At 50.4% G+C, this 18,577-nt stretch overlaps 1 protein-coding gene across 4 annotated transcripts; it reads right to left on the bottom strand.

The window, feature by feature from the left end:
- Positions 1–924: 924 nt before the first annotated feature.
- On the bottom strand, positions 925–17,258 carry FAM76A (family with sequence similarity 76 member A). Of its 4 annotated transcripts, XM_062514469.1 has the most exons (9): positions 17,154–17,258; positions 15,981–16,045; positions 15,095–15,149; positions 14,423–14,575; positions 13,378–13,535; positions 12,892–12,978; positions 6,635–6,770; positions 6,084–6,185; positions 925–4,757 (listed from the first exon to the last, which is right to left on the bottom strand). In XM_062514469.1, exons 1-9 carry the CDS (start codon positions 17,232–17,234, stop codon positions 4,671–4,673), a joined length of 924 nt encoding a protein of 307 aa, XP_062370453.1. In that variant the 5' UTR covers positions 17,235–17,258; the 3' UTR covers positions 925–4,670. The 4 variants fall into 4 exon arrangements, with proteins under 4 accessions (XP_062370453.1, XP_062370455.1, XP_062370452.1 ...); XM_062514471.1 differs by lacking the exon at positions 12,892–12,978; XM_062514468.1 differs by lacking the exon at positions 17,154–17,258 and having other exon boundaries at positions 15,981–16,366.
- Positions 17,259–18,577: the final 1,319 nt, after the last annotated feature.

Genomic DNA, 18,577 nt, shown 5'->3' on the forward strand with positions numbered 1-18,577 from the left:
AAGTAAAAAACCCACCTCCACAACCATGGGCTGTCCCAGACACAGCACTGGTACCAATCTGGTGCTGCCTGACAGCCCAACACAGCAAAGTCCAGCAAACAGGAGTCCCTGTACAAACAACTCAGGATTTGCCTGGCAACAGCCTCCTCTGGCTCCGGGCTGAGCTCCTGCCAGCAGAGGGAACATCAGGGCTCCTTGGCACTGCAGCACCAGGCCACGGCTGGAACAGCCGCCAGCACAGCCCACAGCCACAGCCTCTGCTGGGAGGGAGGACAGAGCCAGTTTCAAATGTCCCTGGTCATTGCTCCTTGTCCTTGTCCCACTCCTGGGGCTATTTTTAGGGTGTTTTGCAAACACGTCTCTGTGCCGAGGCCGTGGGGTCTGGGTGGCTCTGGCTGCCTCAAGGTTTCCACTTCTGTATTTCCACTTGTGTCATTTCAGAGGCACAGTTCAGGGGCTTCATTTCATCTGATCCAAGGGAAGGTGCCCCCTCATTGCCCTGGGGTCAGGGGTGCTGTTTTAACCTCTGACACCCCAGTCCAGCTCCTTCACTTGCTCCTTTGGCACTGTCACACCCCTCAGAGCCACAGGGCATGGGGCACAAGCAGAGGTGCTGCTGGTCACCAGCTATGGCTGGAAGTGTCCAAGGCCAGGCTAGATGGGGTTTGAAGCTACCTCATCTAGTGGAAGGTGTCCCTGCCCATGGCAGGGGGTGGAACAAGATGAGCTTTAAGATCTCTTCCAACCCAAACCATTCCATGATGACTCCACAGTTCCACCTGAGGCCATGAGGTCTGTGTTGGCTTTGGCTGAACATATCAGCCTGGTGGGGAAAACACATCTCTTCCTTTGCATCAGTAAAGGCAACACAGAGCAAGCAAAATTGGGGGGGGGAGGAGACTGAGGGAGGTAGGCTGCCTCTGTTCTGCCCTTTGTAGTCCCCAAAAAGCTCTGGATATTAGAGGGACAGGGCTGTGGATGTGAATCAGGCAATGATTCAGCTGAAGAGATGGGCTAGACATGCCGTCAAATATTTAATATAAAAATATCCCATCAGAAGACATGAAGGGCTGTGCCAGGAGAACATTTGTCCCACAGACGACTCCTGCACGTCACACAGGGACAGGAGGGGCCCAGCCAGCACGGCTGGGTGGGCACAGAGCTCCAGGTTTTGGAGCAGCACCGGATCCCACATCTGCTCCTCACCCCTTGTCAGCCCACCTGGCAAGCACTGGTTACCTGCAGCCTCAGCACTTTTCCCGGCTGGCTCCAATGCTCCTGCTCACACAGCAGCTGGCTCAGGCTGCCAGCAGCGTGTCCCTCCTCCCACAGCAGCCTGGTGCAGGGAGCACCTGGCCATCCATGCTGGGAGCCAGGAGCAGGCCATGCTGGGCACTGCAAAACAGCATAGAATCGTGGAATTGTTCAGTTTGGAAAAGCCCTCTCACATCATCAAGTTCAACTATAACCCCAGCACTGCCAAAGCCACCACTAACCCCTGTCCCAAAGTGCCACATCGCTTTAAAATCTCTCTAGGGATTTAAAAACAAGCAACAGTAGGTAATTATTTTGGGACAGTGCCCTGGTTACCATCCTGCTGACTGGACAAGTCTGGTGCTCCAGGAAAGCAAAAGAGCAAGGGAAGGCAAAGTGCTCAAGGTGTGTTACCTTAGGCTGGAGTTGTCCCCAGCCAACCTCCCTCTTTTTCACCAGCTGGTGCTTTTGGGCAGCAGAGGCCATACAGGGACACTCTGAGGGAACACCTGGAGCAGGTAAGACGTGGAATTTTGTTTCAGTGTTTCCTTCCCTTACATGCTCCGCTCGAAGAGCAGGAGCTGGATTGTCACTGGGGCTGGTCACCCCACCACAGACTCCAGTGTGAAAACCTGCAGCATTAGGGCTTTGTGGGCTGGAAGAAGGAAGCCCAGAGCATTTGTGGGGTGGAAAAGGGAATTGGAATCATGGAATCATTCAGGTTGGAAAAGATCTTTAAGAGCATCCAGTCCAATTGTTCCCCCAGCACTGGGGGCCACCACCTAACCCTTGTCCCCAAATGTTACACCCATATGGCTTTCAAATTCCTCCAGGACTCCACAACTTCCCTGGGCAGCCTGTGCCAGGGCTGGACAGCCCTTTCCATGGAAGAATTGTCTGTGATATCCAATCTAAACCTTCCCTGGCACACCTTGAGGCTGTTTCTTCTCACTTCTTCTGCAGCAGCACCGTTCAGAGGTGTGGAGGGAAGGTAACTCCCAAGGTGATCCTGGCCCACAGGAGCTGCCAGCACTCCATCAGGATTTCTGCACTGCAGGCAGATGGATGCTGCTTCAGCAACACAAACATTAGAAACTGTGGTGTGTACTGGTTTGTACTGGTCAGTGATCCTCATTGATCTGGGAGTAGCAGCAGGAAGGAGCTGCTATTCCCATGTGCTCCAGGACACTGGATATGAATAAGGAAAAGGGGCTAAGTTAAAACCCCTTTAAACTCCCTGACCTCTGGAGGTTTCCTTGCAAAAAGATGAGGGGCAGCTGAATTTTCTTCATGGAAATCTCATGGGAAACAGAAAACCTCCAAGCCAAAGGAGTGGGTCTCTCTGTGCCAGTCACATCCCCTTGCCGAGATCAGGAATAAATCTCGTCAGACACAGCTGGATGGGTCCTGGGAAGCTGGATGTAACCAAGTAACCAGCATCCTAGCAACAGGCTGGATGGGAGGATTTAAAGATAGAAAAAAAAGTAGGTGCAGAGCAAACAATGGGAAAACACTGTCTCCTTCCCCTAACTCCCAACCCTAGAGCAGGAGATAAATCAGCTCCAGGCAGGGAGATGTACTTTGGTTGGTTTGGCTTCTTCCCTTTTCAAAGCAAACAAAGTATCAGCCATGGAGGAGGATTTTTTTAAACTGCTTTTACAGGTGTCATTTGTACAAATCAAAGCATCCCTTTAAAATCTCATTATTACAAACATACAAAGAAACGATGTTGGTGCTACAAATCAGCTACGCGACGGCAGGAGCAATTTATCACGATTAAAAACCCAACTGAACAGTATTTACAGGGCCTTTCTCCCTCTTTTTAATTTCTGTATGTCGAGGGAAGGAAAAAAAAAGGAAAGCCCACAGTTAAAAAAACTCCCACCAATGCGCTTCATTTTCTAAAAGTATAAAATTGGACGAGTTTTTCCAGCTGCCACACTCAGGCAAAGTGTAACAATTTCTGGTTTTGCTTGTTTTCACATCAAAAGTCTCTTAGAAAAACCAAAAACAAACACATGGCAGCGTTCAATGAAACATGCTCCTTCCGTGCCAGAAGCCAACATCATCCCAAAAAAGTGCCTTTGAGTAAAATCAACTTTAGCAACAAATAAGAAACAAAAGGATGAAAAAGGTAATCACAAGCTCTAGTTAAAAGCTTCATCAAAGCCCTGATGGAGCAGCCGCCCTGCAGCAAAAGCATGAGTTCTTCTACCTACCTTCAGCCCCTGCTCGGGGGTCTCCAAGCCCTGAGATGTTTCTCCACTCCCTGTCTGGAGTTCAGGATGTTGAGGAGCTCCTGCCAGCCTGGAGTTGTGTGGTGCTCCCCCTCCAAGTGCTTTTTGTCCACCCCAAAAGAGATGCCTGGGGGGACCTAGCTGGTCTGGCTGTAAGGGCCAGTGGCAGCTGTGCTGTTTTGGGGCAGCACATCCCTGGTACAGGGAACTCTCATAGCCCTTTGATCCTGCTGGTTTGGAATCAGCAGTGAGAAAAATCCCTGGAGTGCCCCAAAAAACACTCCCTGGATCGGGTCGCTGCCTGAGTAAGTGCCTTCCCGGAGCCAACCTGGCCCCTGCATCTGAAAGAGGCAGGGAAAGGGGGAAGAGAGGGAACATCCAAGCCTTGAACTCCCTCTGTGTAAAGAAATGGAGTAAGAGACACTTGATCACACCAAGCTTCAGAAATCATCAAAATCCCAGAGGTCACCACGTAACCAGGGCACTGGGAGGGGGAATTCTGGGTGGGTTGGGGGCTCTATCATTCCACTTTGGCTCCCAACCCAAAAGCTCTAATCAGAAAAACAAGGAAACACAAAACCAGGCAGTTTGGTTTGCCAAGTTGACAGAGAAAAGAAGAAAAAAACAAAACAAAACACAAAAATCTTCCAAGATAAATACATGGCTCCCATTTTGGAAGCATCTTCAAAAAGCTGGATCAACTGTTGTCAGCAGTGGCACAACCTTCCAGGAACATCTGTTGGGCTGGTGAGTTCTCAGCTCTCTTTTGAAGAAGGAATAGTTCAAGAAAAAAAAAGATCCAGCTCCCATTTTATCTGCAGAACAACTGGCCATGGCAATTCCCTCACAGCAGCAGGCTGGGAGCCAGCAAGGAGCCACTAATGCAGCAGGTTCCTATTTGCTCACAGAAAGGGCTGGCAGTGGTAGCAACTGGTTAGGAAAAGTTTTCTTCCAGAAAACAGTACTTCAGGGGGGATTTAGGAAGGCTGGGACCTCTCCCCATGGATCGAAACAGCCACACTCAGGCATGCTGTCAGAAGGTAACACGCACCAGGAATGCCATGGAGCCCCCAGCAGGGGGACAGTGACAACACAGAGCTTTGGGCTTCCAGCGATCCAGCAGGGCTCCCAGGCTCCTCGGCTAATGCTGGCCAAAGCTCCCAGGCTGGGGGCTTGGCTTTAAGGAGAGGTTATTGCTCCTGACTTCTCAGGCTTTTTGCCTTTTGACAGGGCAGCTGCTTGCTTCAGGAGTTCTCTGTTCTTGGCCTGGAAATGGGGAAAATGGGTATTTAGTGGTATGGATCATTATTAGCTCTTGGGATCCATATGCAGAAGCTGCTGACATTCCACACACAGGTGGAAAGGGGGGGCAGATGCTAAGTTCACCTCTAACCTTCTAGAGATGGCTCTCCCATCCCAGTCCCACCAGAAAGGACAAAGACAAAATAATAATAATAATAAAACCCACAATACTGTTCAAAAATTAATCATATGAACAGTTCAAGGCACCTACAATACATTAAGGATCTGAATTTTTGACTTTGCAACTATTGAAAAAGGTTTCCAAAGACTAAGCCAGTACCAGCAGAAAGAAAATGTCTGGTCACCAGAGTTCAGGGCAGTGCCAGCCTGAGCTGAACACAGACATGGAAAGCCCCAAGAGAGGGAGGTGGCTGGGGCACACCTGCTCCTGGATTTGATGCTCCTTTACCTTCAGAAACAGCACATCCAGCCCCCTGCACACCACAATCCCACATTCCAGCCTTCAGCCAGGCAGAAGGACGTGCCCTGTGATGGGATTCTCACAGGCAGCAGCACTCTGACAGCAGCTGGAGGCCCCAAACCTGGCTTCCACTGGGATACTTCCCCAGAGTAGGTGTGGATGGAGGAGGGGCTGTTTCCTCAGGGGCAACAGAAGCCTTTTGTCTCATCCCTTCCCACCTCTCACTGCTGGGGCTTTAGATCTTTATATACCCAGAGTAATTAAAGGGTGCAAAGTTCATTTCTGTGTCTGATTTCTTCCCCTTTGACCTGATCCCTTCAGTGGCTCAAGCTATTCATGCTGATAGTCTGCTGTGTTTCCACAGTCATGACAAGAATCCTGCCCTCCCTGCTTCCATCAGCTCAGGGACTTCTTTATTTGGACTAGAGATACAGGGCTAAAAGAACTGCCAATTGTTCCTTTGTTCTCTCTGGTTACTGCTCACACAAATCACAGGGAGGTGATTTAGAGGTTCAAGGAGCTGACAAAGGTTCTACAGAAACAGGCTCAAACCTGATTTTGGCCATAAGCAAAATGAGTTTGTAGGTTCCTGTCTAGTCCATAGGGGACACAACATAGCACTTTACAACCCAGAGCAAGGTAGGTGTAAATGGTGGTTGGGATGTAATGCAGAGCTGAGGAGGGGCTTGCCTGGCAGCAGGGAGGCTGTAGGACAGGGCTGAGAAGCATTAGCAGAGGTCTGTGTGCAGGAGCTCACAGGATGTTCTGATCAGGAGTGTCCTCAGTCCCTCCTGGACACAGCTCAGGAATGTCCTCAGTCTCTCCTGGATACAACACAGCTCAGCAAGTTAAACCAAAAATGCTGTCACCTGTAACTGCTCCATGACCTCTTTGTGTGTCTTCTCCATTTGGTTCATCTTTGCCCTCATCTGTGATTCTTGGTACTGCAGGTCAGCTTTCAGCTCTGTGATCTGTACAGAAACCAGGAAGGAGCAAGTGAGCTGGAAGAGGCAACAACTGCCCTCCCCACAGACCCCCCTACCACAGAAAGTTCCTCTACAGAAGGTGTGTGACACTGCCTGAGGTCACAGACATGCTGGCAGTGCTGGGGGACTGCAACGAGAGCAGAACTGTGTCATTGAGAGCACAGAGCAACAGCAAGGGCCAGCACTGCATTTCTCCAAGCAGCAGCATGTTTATTCCCAGCCTTGCCCACACACAGAGGTTTCACAGTGGTCAGGAAATGACCCTTTATGAAATGAGATCCTCTGGGTGGGTCCAGAGAGCCTCTTTGGCTTTGGAAAGCAGGCAGCCTGAAAAGAGCCAGACATGTTAACTCCAAGATAAAAAAAACAGGCTGTGTCAGAGTGTGATCTGTGAGAAAATGTCAGCCTGGGAGGGAAGCAAGCCAGGACTGTACCTTCTTCTCCTTCTCCAAAATCATCTGATCCTTCTGGTGAAGCATCTTTTTTAAAGTAGCCACTTCCTCCTTCAGCTGGGCAATGATGACAAAGTGGTCGGTGCCAGGGGAGTCCAGGGCGAGGTCTGGAGAAAAACTGCAGCAAAAAACAGGGAGAGGCTCTCAACAAATCCCTCCTCTTCACTGAGGCAGGGAAGCTCCCACAGATGCACTCAAAGGAGAATGAGAATAATTTCATGATCATTCATGATCCTTTTTCAAACCAAAGAGTTGAAGACAACAATCAGAGAAATAATTAAATTTTATGTATCCCTTTGGAAATCTCTGCTCACAAGCAGTCCTAGGATGCACTACAAAACTTCCCACTGAATGTAAACAAATATTCTGGCAAGGAGGGAACATGAAAGAGAAACAAATAACCTCCAAGTTCAACAAACAGAGCAAAGGGAAACAGCTACATTGTCCTGAACAAGGAAAAGGGGTAAAAAACATACTGGACCTTGTAATATGATTCTGCCACAATAAAGCAATTTAGGGAGAAGCTTCATTATTTCAGAGTAGGAAAAACTCTCCAAGAAGACAGAGAAATAGCTGAGCACATCACCTGTACACCACCAGGTACTCTAAATCTAAGCAACCTGTCAGCAGAGTTATGTGTGCCTGAGTCACTGCAGTACTGGTAAATCACAAACCCCTCTAGCAGACAACCAGTGCCCCAGGCAGGCACACACAGCCCTGTGCTACAGGAATTTGCCAGATCATAGGATACAACAAGCTGCAGCCACAAGGCCCAGGGAGCCCACCCAATTTTTCCCTGCCTTCTGCTCCATCCCTAAAGCTGATTTTTATCTCCGCATGCTAAGTGGGCAGCCCACTCCCAGCCACACACACCTGAAACTGCTGTACAAAAACTGAACAGTAATAAGACAACAAAGCTTCCTTCACCTAGAAGATGACTTCAAGTCTGGCTGTTATCAGATAAATAAAGATAAATTGTCAGAGTCACCTGAAGCCTGACTTTTTTTTTTAAAAGCCTCCAGAGTAGGTCAACACTCGGCTCTAAAGCTGGAAACTGCAGCAGAGTGGGGAAGGCATGGTCTCAACCCAAAATTCTCTGCCTCTCTCAAGGATGTTTCTACCTGTGAGCTTCCAGTCCCCAGCCTGTACCCTAAGGCAGAGAGTACTTGCTGCTCACTTCACACGGGGTCTCCTCTAGCACCTGGAAATGATCCATTTTCTAATTAAAAGCAGTACAGTCTGCTTTGACAGGACTCATTAGTAAGGATGTGGCAGAGGAAAAGGCTTGCTCCCCCCACTGTGCTGGGGATCTACAGAGGGAAACTAAGCAGAGGCAGCTTCCCAGATCTGAGAGTCAGAGGATGGCCCTGAGGCACTGCGAGAGAAAACCTGCCAGAAGAAAATTCAGAACTGAGGGCCTGCAGGAGACAGCCTGCAGCAGAAGAGCCCTGCATGGCTAAACATGCTGACAGCAGAGTCCACCCTCAGATGTGGCAGCTCTCTGGGCACACTGCATCCAGCTCTGTGCTGGATACCCACACATTAGCATAGAACAACTCCATTATAAAACTTTCCCAATAGTTTTCCCAAGTGGAGGCCGTGCAAGATGACATCCAGCACCTTCCTGTGTGCAAGCACTTTATTAACAGCAGCTTTAATTTCCCACTCAGTGCAAATATGCTGGGGAGGAGAGAAAGAAAGAAGAACAAAACAAAACAACAATTAAAAACCCAACAGCCTCCACAGAAAAGAAAGGCTTCCTCAGTGATTGCCTCTGGCTGAAAACAACCCCTCGACACACTATTCTTTTGCCCAGGCACGCTTCCCTCCTGCCATGCCCTGGGGTGATAAAGAGTGCCAGGAGATGTCCACATTACCCTGAGCAGCTCCAGCAGGAAAAATTCCCTGCCTGGCAGCTGCTGCTGCCCAGCTCATTGCAAAGGCAGGAAGGTGAGAGCCAGCCCTGCCAGCCGTGGGGAGAAGGAAGGGATGGGACAGTCACAGCCTGGCACAGAGCACCTGTCCCTGGGGCTCTGCATCCACCACTGGAGAACTTGAGATCTCCTCGTGGAGGGGTATAAAGTACCAGGCAGGTATTTTCCTGTCCCGTTGCTGCAAAAGGCCCCTTCAGATGAGTTAAGGTGCTACATAAAGAAGCAGATATTTTTTTTCCTCTTTTGTATTTTTGTAAAGACTGACAAGATAGTAATGAAAGGTTCCTCTGCCTTTAACTCCATGTTACAGAAGCAGCCTGAGACTCCAAAGTTCAAAGGAAAACTGCCAAACACAAGTCAGTCCTTTCCCTTAACAAACAAGATCAAGAATTAAAACAACCAACCAAAAAGAGAAAAAAAAAGGAAAAAGCCATTTCCTCTACAAATAAACTAAATAAACTCAAGATCCAGCCCCCTGAGATAGATCAGGGGGACATGAGCTCTCCATGTTTGAACGGCCTAAAATGCACACTGCTAATTAAAGGGAAATTATGAGCTCCTGCTGTTTTCAGAAGAGACAGAGAACAAAAATGGAGCTGTTCCCAAGACACCTGCCTCTCTCTATTGACTGGAACAAAAACCAAATTGACTGCCTTAAACTCCACACCTGTTAAATGGCAGAAATTAGGCAAAGCAAATGCCACACTTAAAGATTTTGCTACTCAAGTCAAGCTGGCCTGAACAGGCACAGACCAGGCACTAAACCAGCACCCGCATTTCATTTTAGAAAAAAAACACCAGGCAGAGCTGCCTCCAGCTCTGGGCCACCAACATCAGCAGGATGTGGAGCTGCTGGAATGAGCTCAGAGGAGACCACAGAGATGTTCCAAGAGCTGGAACCCCTCTGCTCTGAACCCAGACTGGGAGAGCTAAAGGTATTCGGCCTGGAGAAGAGAAAGCTCTGGGGAAACCTTAGAGCCCATTCCAGTGCCTAAAGGGGCTCCAAGAGAGCTGAAGAAGGTCTTGGGACAAGGGCCTGGAGTGCCAGGACAAGGTGGGATGGCTTCCTGCTGCCAGAAGGCAGGGATGGATAGGATAGTGGGAAGGAATTCTTCCCTGTGACAGTGGTGATGCCCTGGGACAGCGTGCCCAGAGAAGCTGTGGCTGCTCCATCCCTGCAAGTGTTCAAGGCCAGGCTGGACAGGGCTTGGAGCAACCTGGGATAGTGGAAGGTGTTCCTGCCCACGGCAGGGGGGCAGAATGAGATGGGCTTTAAGGTCCCTTCCAACCCAAACCACTCTGGAATTGTATGAAAAACATCCTCTGCTCAGAGCAGTACAGCTCAAGTCACAGAGCTTTAAACTGTGCCAGGACTTTCCTATGCAAAGAAGAATCTTTTTACAAACGAACTTCACTGCTGAGCATCCTGCTGCTGCCCTCCCCCCTGCCAGCAGTGCTGGCACTGACTGGTGTTACAAGCACAATTTAGCACCTTGTCTGCAGTGACAGGAGAAGGGACCGCAGCGTGCTCATCTGCAGAGTCTGCAGCATAAAAACACTTTGTCAGCACTGGCCCAAGAGGATGGGGACACCGAGAGTGCCCCAGTCAGGACCAGCACAGCTCCAGGGGCTGGAGATGAAGCTGGCGTGCTGGGCAGCACAAGACCAAGGGGCACTGGCAGCACAAAAGGATTAATAAGGCCAGGTCTGCTGCAAGATGTGCTGCCAGTCACTGGGAGAGAAAACTACTCCCAGTGCAGCAGCAACAGAGCTGTCTGCTCTTCCCAGAACTCACCCAGAACAAACCATCCAACATCACCCTTTAAATGACTGCTAGAGATCACCCTGTCCACAAATCACAGCCATTGTGAGCAACAACCACTCTGAAATCATAAACAAAAACACAGAGGGAATTCAGTACAACACAGTAAAGGAAATTCTACCTTTTCTACCTTACCTAGCAGTAATTTCAGATAAGCTGGACCCTGACTGAAGGTGTTGCCAAAGACAGCTAAGCTTAAACATGCCCAAATTTTGCCCAGCTGAGGACTACACCAGAGGTTTGGCTGGAGCCAGGAGCCATGGTACAGGGAGTTGAGGCTTATCTCAGCAGGGAGGAGGTGCTGGTTGTGTCACTTTACTCCAGACTCTGCTGCTGCAAACACCACTGTGCTGCAGCAGACCTTAACTGCATGCTCAGGCTGTGCTCCAGACACCAAGGTGACTCTGGGAGGGACACTCTGATAGTTGCATAAAAGGGGAGGGATTTGGGGGCTCACCCTCATAAAAGAACCCTCAGCAACTCCAAACACTTAAGGAATCCCCATTATTATTCCACTCAAGACATGCAGCCATTTGTCTATTAAAGGCAGCTGCAGCTTGCCTTTTCTGCTGCACGTTGCTGAAGCTCTTTAGTTGCTAAATTTACACTGGTTTGTTACTGGAACTCATCAAAAAAAGCCTGTGGCAAGGCCTACAGCCTTGGCAGGAGCCAGCCTGACAATATCTGACATGAGATCAAAAAGGCAGGCCCTTGATTCTTTCAATACATGCTCCTGTTTTCCAAACAAATAGCTGACCAGCCCAGAGTAGAGGACATTTTGCTTTTGGGGTATTTTCAAGCCAGCAGGGCTGTTACAGTGAGTTGTGAGATCTCAGCCCAAGATTCAATGAGGAGATAAAAACAGTTGGTGCTGTCCTACAGCCCAGAACAGCCACCTCTCAGAGGGAAAACTGCATCAGGACAGGCTACACCAGTTCTGCCAAGGCCGTGTTTCCATTCTCTCCCCTGGTTCCACCAGCACTGAAGGCAACTGAATTCTAACCCCTCTGCACTCAGCCATGGCTCTTAAGACCCAATCAGTCCTTAAATATTTCCAGCTTTTAACTGAAAATGCTGTTCAGATCACAAAAAGTCTTTCAGACCACTCCATGGGAGCCACTGCCCCGTAAAATTATTAAAGTTCTATTTCACAGAATCACAGAATAGTTTGGGTTGGAAAGGACTTTAAAGCTCATCTCATTCTGACCCCTGCCATAGGCAGGGCCACCTTCCACTAGATGAGGCTGCCCCAAGCCTCATCCAACCTGGCCACAAACACTTCCAGGGATGGGGCATTTCCCATGGGAGCATTTTACAATGACAAGGTGTCAACAGGATCCATAGGAGAGAACTGTGACCTCAGAGACACTGAAGGTAGGTAGTGATTCATTAAATACCAGTGGCTTTAACAAACCCTTTGGCACTAACTATGCTCTGGTCCATGCTCACAAATCCCTGCTGTTTAGAGAGATCCATTGAGAGGGAGAGTTCCAGTGTATGATGCAGTTCTCAGGGAGGGAGGGGAGAAAACAATAGGTGATCTCACTTCAGGATGTCAATGCCTTGAGCAACAGGACAATGGTGGGCCCCGAGAGTCTGTTGGGAAGCAGCCCACTGTGCCAACGTGGACGGGGCCCTCTGGATAAGGGGGCAAAGCATCTCGGGAGAGGAAGGAACGCTGAGAATCAGAGAGGAAAGGCAGGAATGAAAATATGTATGTACAAGATCATAAAAATACAAATCCACCTCAATCTCCTGCTTCTGCTAGTGACTCCCATTCCACTGCACAGGCAGCTGGTATCAACATGATCCAGCATCAAGTGTGACAGCAGAGAGGGGTCGGATGCTTTCCTAGAATCAGAGAACCATGGAATGGTTTGGGCTGGAACGAATTTTAAAGAGCATCTTGTTCCATCCCCCTGCCATGGGAAGGGACACCTTCCACTAGACAAAGTTGCTCCATGACCCATCCAACCTGGCCTGGAACACCTCCAGGATGGGGAGTCCACCACCTTTCAAGCAAAGCTGTTTGACTGCTTGTCTCTCCCCCAAAGGCTGGAGGGGACATGGGAAGTGGGTCTGAATCTTCTCATGTCCTCTGAGGCTCTCCCTGCAGATCAGTCTGACCTTAAAGCACAAAACCTGCAGACCTCACCAGCCCCTCTCTCCATGTGACTGCAGGAGAGACAATGCAGTTGGTCTGGCTGCAATTTCCTGACTGCTGGGGAGTTCAGCCAACCATCACCTCCACCCTGCTCCATCCAAGCAGGTACAGGTGCTCAGTGCTCTTTTCCTCTTCAAATCTATATCTAGATTCCAGGTAGCACTGGCTCTGCCAGGTTCTAGGGCAGCCCCTCGAGGTCTCAAAGCCCAAGGCCCCTGCTCTAACATAAGAGCTTCCTGATATTCACACACAACTCTGTCTTATATAAACTCAGCAAACAAAACCACCCACCCACAACTTCCCCATGTAACAGGCTCACCTGTCACCATTGGCAGATATGGCATCAAACTTGGCTTTCTTCTTTGGGATTTCGTTCTGAATGGAAGACGTGGATAAGGTTTTCTGGCTAGAAAAAGGAGGAAATTGTATGTCAGAACCTGAATGACTTGCAGACTAAGACAGAGAGGCTGCTAAATATTCCCACCCACTTTGATCCTATTAAGACAGCATTTCCCAGTGCTAAAATGATAAAAAATCATTCCTTGAAGAGTAGCTGGATACTAAAAATAAACAGAAAACAATGAGTCAGAGCAGCATGTAGGTGAAGAACTCCTGCTTAAATCCTGCATTTTAATCATTAAATTTTACAAATACAACTTTGCTTTCACAGTGTACAGGTTCAGTAAGTCAGATCACTAAGAAGCACAAGGCTGTATCAGCACAGTGATGTTTGCAAAAAAGCAAAGTGTGACTCAGTCAGATCATCCTGAACTCAGACCCTGCCCAAAGTCCTCCCCAAGGTCACCTGTTATAGTGGCTGCCACTGCTGAGCCTACTGAACTGCTCCTTCTCCTGCAGGCTGGCTCGGGAAGAGCTGCTCAGGTGTTTGCACTGCTCTTTGGTCTTCTGCAGAACTCGTTTATAGGACAGTGTGCACAACCAGCACAGCAGCTTTCCATCCACCTGGAAGAGGAGACAAAAAGAAGTTTTGGTCTTTCTTCCTGCCCACAAAACAAGTACTGAAAAGACAAGAAGCACTTTCAAGCTTAGGGTCACACATGAACAAGCGGGGACTCAGAAAGAATCCTCTGAATGGACAGGCAGTCACTGGAGACCGAAACAGCAAGGGTGTCTGCTCCAGGAGGCTCAGCAGGGCATCGATTATCCCTGCAGCATTCCAAAAAATAGGTGTGAACAGTGCCTCAGGGGGCTTGAAGCAAAGGGTGTACAGAAGCCATAGAAAGGGTTTCCTGGTGGAGGTATGACACTTGTAGCTCCTCAGGCTACGGAACAAATATCATTCCCCACCCCTCTCCCCAGACAGCATCTCACACTTCATTCAGAGGTCTTTGCTCCCCTGCCAGCTCTTGGGCCCAGTTCAAGAGATCTTTCTAAGAATATGTGGCAGAGGCACATAAAGGCTCAAAGATTAAACATCTATAAACCAGAGCAATGCTCAGCTCTAGAAAAACACTTCATAACCAAGAGACATGGATCATGGAATGGCTTGGGAGCAAAGGGACCTTAATGCTCCTCCAGTGGCACCCCCTGCCACGGCAGGGACACCTCCCACTGTCCGAGGCTGCTCAAAGCCCCATCCAGCCTGGCCTTGGGCACTGCCAGGGATCCAGGGGCAGTCCCAGCTGCTCTGGGCACCCTGTGCCAGGGCCTCCCCACACTCACAGGGAAGAATTCCTTCCCAGTATCCCATCTAACGCTGCCATCTGGCAGGCGGAAGCCTTTCCTCCTTGTCCTGTCAGAAATGCTGCAAAAGATGCAAAGAAGATGGACAAAGGATCACTGTCATCAACCCTTTTACCTTTTCAGCCTTCTTTTACACAAACACTGACCTTCTTCCTGTCATCCTTCCGGTCAAAAGCACACTGCTGCTTGCACTGCTCACACGAGTGAGGGGGGCCATACTTCTTCTCCGAGTTGGTGCAACGCTGGCATTTGTTTCCAATAAATGCTGCTATGATGTTGCAGTACTGGCAGGGTTTGGGCTTTAAAAAATAAGAACAACTGCTACAGCCTTCTAACTACAATAGTACACTGCCCATTCCAATTCTCCCCCATAATTTCAAAATTTTATTTCCTTATTCTATGCAGAGTATAATGCTGATCCAGGAGACAAAACTCCATTTGGATCCCTAAGCTAAGTGTATTTAGCCATGGCACTCAGAGACCATTTATCAAGTGCTGTGAAATCTTTAGAAAAAAACCCAAAATAGAACCAATTTCAGACAAGCAGGAAATAAAGATTTATCACTGCTTCCTGCAGCAATCTCAGTCTGTGTAAGCACAGTCTTGTTTCTACTGGGTATCATTTCCTAGCCTCAAACGATGCAAAGCTCTTTTTTGTGCTAAAAGAAGAGAAAAAGTCAAAGTTTCACACTTGAGTGACCCATATTATTGATCAGTCATGCTCTTACAGCTGAGTCAGTCCATAAACTGCTCTGGGATTTCAGCAGGATAAAGACAAGAGAGATGAAAGGAAGAGAGGCTGAGTCCCCATCACTTACTGTGCCATAGAGCTTCACGTTCTGAGCACACTTCTTGCATATCGTGTTGGTTTTGCTGTTAAGAAGGATAGATCACTGTATTAACACATTCCAACAGAAAATGAAACCTCTGTGTTTAGAATGCAGGGATCCCAGGATCCCTGCTCAGGATCCCAGCCTCCCCTTGCCTGTGTCTCTGGTGATGAAGCTGGATTCAACTTCTCTAGGGACTCAGATACCAAAGTGCTTTTCCTGTCCCCATCTGGCTGAGGATAAATGGCCAAAAAGTGGCATTACTAGGAGGTATCTTTTAATTAAGGCATCCCCAGATGACACCAGGTTTTTGTCCATACAAACACAGGATTTGATCACTGACTAATTGGCAGCATGAGTGATTCAGCATCAGGGCAGGCTCCACTCAGGAGGTCACAGGAGAGGGCAGAGGTATATTTGTCCAACAAACACAGGAAGGAACACCTCACACAACAGCCACACACAGCTCTGGGTTCACCAATCCTCCCTCTGACAGCTACACAACTTGTCAAAATGAAAAAAGACAAGAGTCCAGCTAAAGGACACACAGCAAGAAATGAATGTTGGATACCAGACATAAGGTAAGAGGAAAACTCATGGGAAGATACACCCAGATCTTTCCCTGGAAGATGCATCTGAGCTCTGACTGAAAAAAAAACGAAAAAAAAACCCAAGCAAAAGGTGTAATCCAAGGGCACTACACACATTTCAACTCGCCCAGCAGACCTTTGGAGGCAGCCAAAGGTCCCCCAAGTCTTCCACTGCAACAAACTACAGGTAAGGCTCAGTCAGTGAAGGTGTGGAAGCATTCCAGCTCCCAGGGTGTGATCATTCTACACTGAACCTAGATCTCCCCAGCTCAGCAAGCATTTACCTTTCCTGTTGGAATTCAGTCCTGCAGTAAGTGCATTTAACAATGGGGTGAGCAATCCGGCACTCCTGCAACAACAGAGGTGCTCCATGAGATGCAGTGCAGCTCCCCAAATCCCACATCTCCTGCTGCCCTCCACTCCCACCACATCCCCACACTTGCAAACACTTCCTCCCTGCACAGTCATGCTGAGAGAAGAGGAAGGGTGATGGGAATGGCATGTGTCACAGGTGAGCCAGGTATGAACTGAGAGCTACCACCAGGGCTCATTTGTGTCCCACACCCACAGAGCAGGGTCATGGGGTGGCCCTGGCTCCCAGGGCAGGAACACTCAGCTCTGCCTCAGGTATTCACCCGTTTCCTGTATATCTGGCTGTGCTCTCCTCTCATCCCAGCTTCCCCTACGTTCACCTGCTTTGTCCCAGCCTCAGTGATCCCAGGCTACTCCAGGTCCTGCCCTGTGTTCCCTATTTCATCCCTATTTCGTTTGATCTTGTTCTTCCCCACCCCCTCAGACTGTCCCCAAAACCCACCTTACTCCTTTCAAGATACCAATGTCCCCAGATCCTCCCAGGCCATTGTTCAGGAACAGCTCCCACCTCCCCTCTATTCCCCAAAACAACACCATGACTCCCACTCCAACAGCCTCCAAATACCCCCAGCACCTCCAAACTGCCTCCCGAGCCCTCAGGTCACCCTGACAAACAGCTCCCCTAAACAGCCCTTCAACACATCCCTCTAACAGCCCCCAGGCTTTAGCCCCACGCTCCAGCCCCTCAAAACCTCCCCAAAGCTCCCAGGCCCGAACCCACACCCAGCTACGGACCCCAGACACCTCACTGCCCCAAACTTCACAAATACTCCTAGGATCTCCCCACAAACAGCTCCCCAGTTATCCTCAGTCCCTCTAAGAGCCTCCAGACCCCTTAAAAACACTTCCTTGTTATCTCTCCCTCACAAACAATGCTCCAAGAAGCCCTTTACCCCTCAGACCTCCCCCATATCCCCTCACAGACCACCGCCCTCAAATCTCCTCACAGATCACCCCCCATTTCCTTCACAGCCCCCTTCACATTCCTCTCGCATCGGCCTCCTCCCAAATGAGCCCCCACAAGCTCCCTCACAGCCCTTCCCCCACAGCCCCCTCACAGCCCTCCCCCAGCCCCTCTCCTGGACCTTGCAGAGCTGCTGGCCCTGGCTGAGCGCCTCGAAGGGGAAGCGCTGGTGGCACTTGGTGCAGGCATACAGCGCCGCCATCCCGCCGCCCCGCTGACAGGCGCGGACCCCACCCCGCCCCGTCCGGCCCCGCCCCGCCCGCCGCCCATTGGTCGCGCTCCGCATCATTCTCCCCTCGGCCCCGTTTTATTGGTGAGCGTGCCGTCACTCACGGGGCGGGGCGCCGTGCCTCGGTGACGTCACCGCTCGGCCCCCGCGTGACGCGACGCGCGGGGGAGATCCCGCGAGATCCCGTGCGGAGAAAGGGGGCGTGGCCTGCGAAGAGGGAGTGGGCAGGGCCGGACATGGGAATGGGAACGGGAACGGGAATTGGAACGGGACAGGGCCGGACATGGGAACGGGAACGGGAATTGGAACGGGACAGGGCCGGACATGGGAATTGGAACGGGACAGGGCCGGACATGGGAATGGGAACGGGAATTGGAACGGGACAGGGCCGGACATGGGAATGGGAACGGGAATGGGAATTGGAACGGGACAGGGCCGGACATGGGAATGGGAACGGGAACGGGAATTGGAACGGGACAGGGCCGGACATGGGAATGGGAACGGGAATTGGAACGGGACAGGCCCGGACATGGGAATGGGAACGGGAACGGGAATTGGAACGGGACAGGGCCGGACATGGGAATGGGAACGGGAATGGGAATTGGAACGGGACAGGGCCGGACATGGGAATGGGAACGGGAATGGGAATTGGAACGGGACAGGGCCGGACATGGGAACGGGCTAGGCTGGACCAGAGCAGGGACGAATAGCGCTGAGCTGAGCCAGGACAGTGCTGGGAGAAGGGGCTGAGCTGAGCTGGGTTAATCAGGGCTGGGCCAGGAGAAGGGGCTGAGCTGAGCTGAGCTGAGCCAGGCCGGGATTAGAAGGGGCTGAGCTGGGTGGAGGAAAGAATTGAGGGGAGGGTGGAGGGGTTGGTGGCAGGGCTAAAGCAGGAGAAGGTGAAAGGGAGAGCCGTGGCTGGCCTGTGGCAGGGGAGGAGGGTGGGGGGCTGGATTAGGGCTGGGGAGGTCTCTGAGGAGGGGGGTGGAGGAGGGTCAGGACTGGAGGGAGGGAGGGAGCAGAGGCATTTGGGGAGGAGAAGGTGTCTCCACCTTGAGAATGGAGGTGAAAAGGAGCAGAGCCACCTGCTCGAGGGAGGGCTGGAGACACCAGCAGGGCAGGGGCAGTGAGAATATTGTGCCTGGAGGCTTGAGAGAAAGAGAATGGGAAGAAGAGACTGGGGCAGGAGTTTGTGTCTGCAGGGAAAGGAAAACCTTCATGTGAATGTGGTTCCCCTTTGCTCTGACTCCAGCAGCTGCAGCTACTCATCCACAAGTTCCAGGCACAGCCAGGGCTGATTTCACCGGTGGATCGGC

The sequence above is a fragment of the Cinclus cinclus genome, unplaced genomic scaffold, assembly GCF_963662255.1.
Source record: "Cinclus cinclus unplaced genomic scaffold, bCinCin1.1 SCAFFOLD_248, whole genome shotgun sequence".
NCBI lineage: Eukaryota > Metazoa > Chordata > Aves > Passeriformes > Cinclidae > Cinclus > Cinclus cinclus.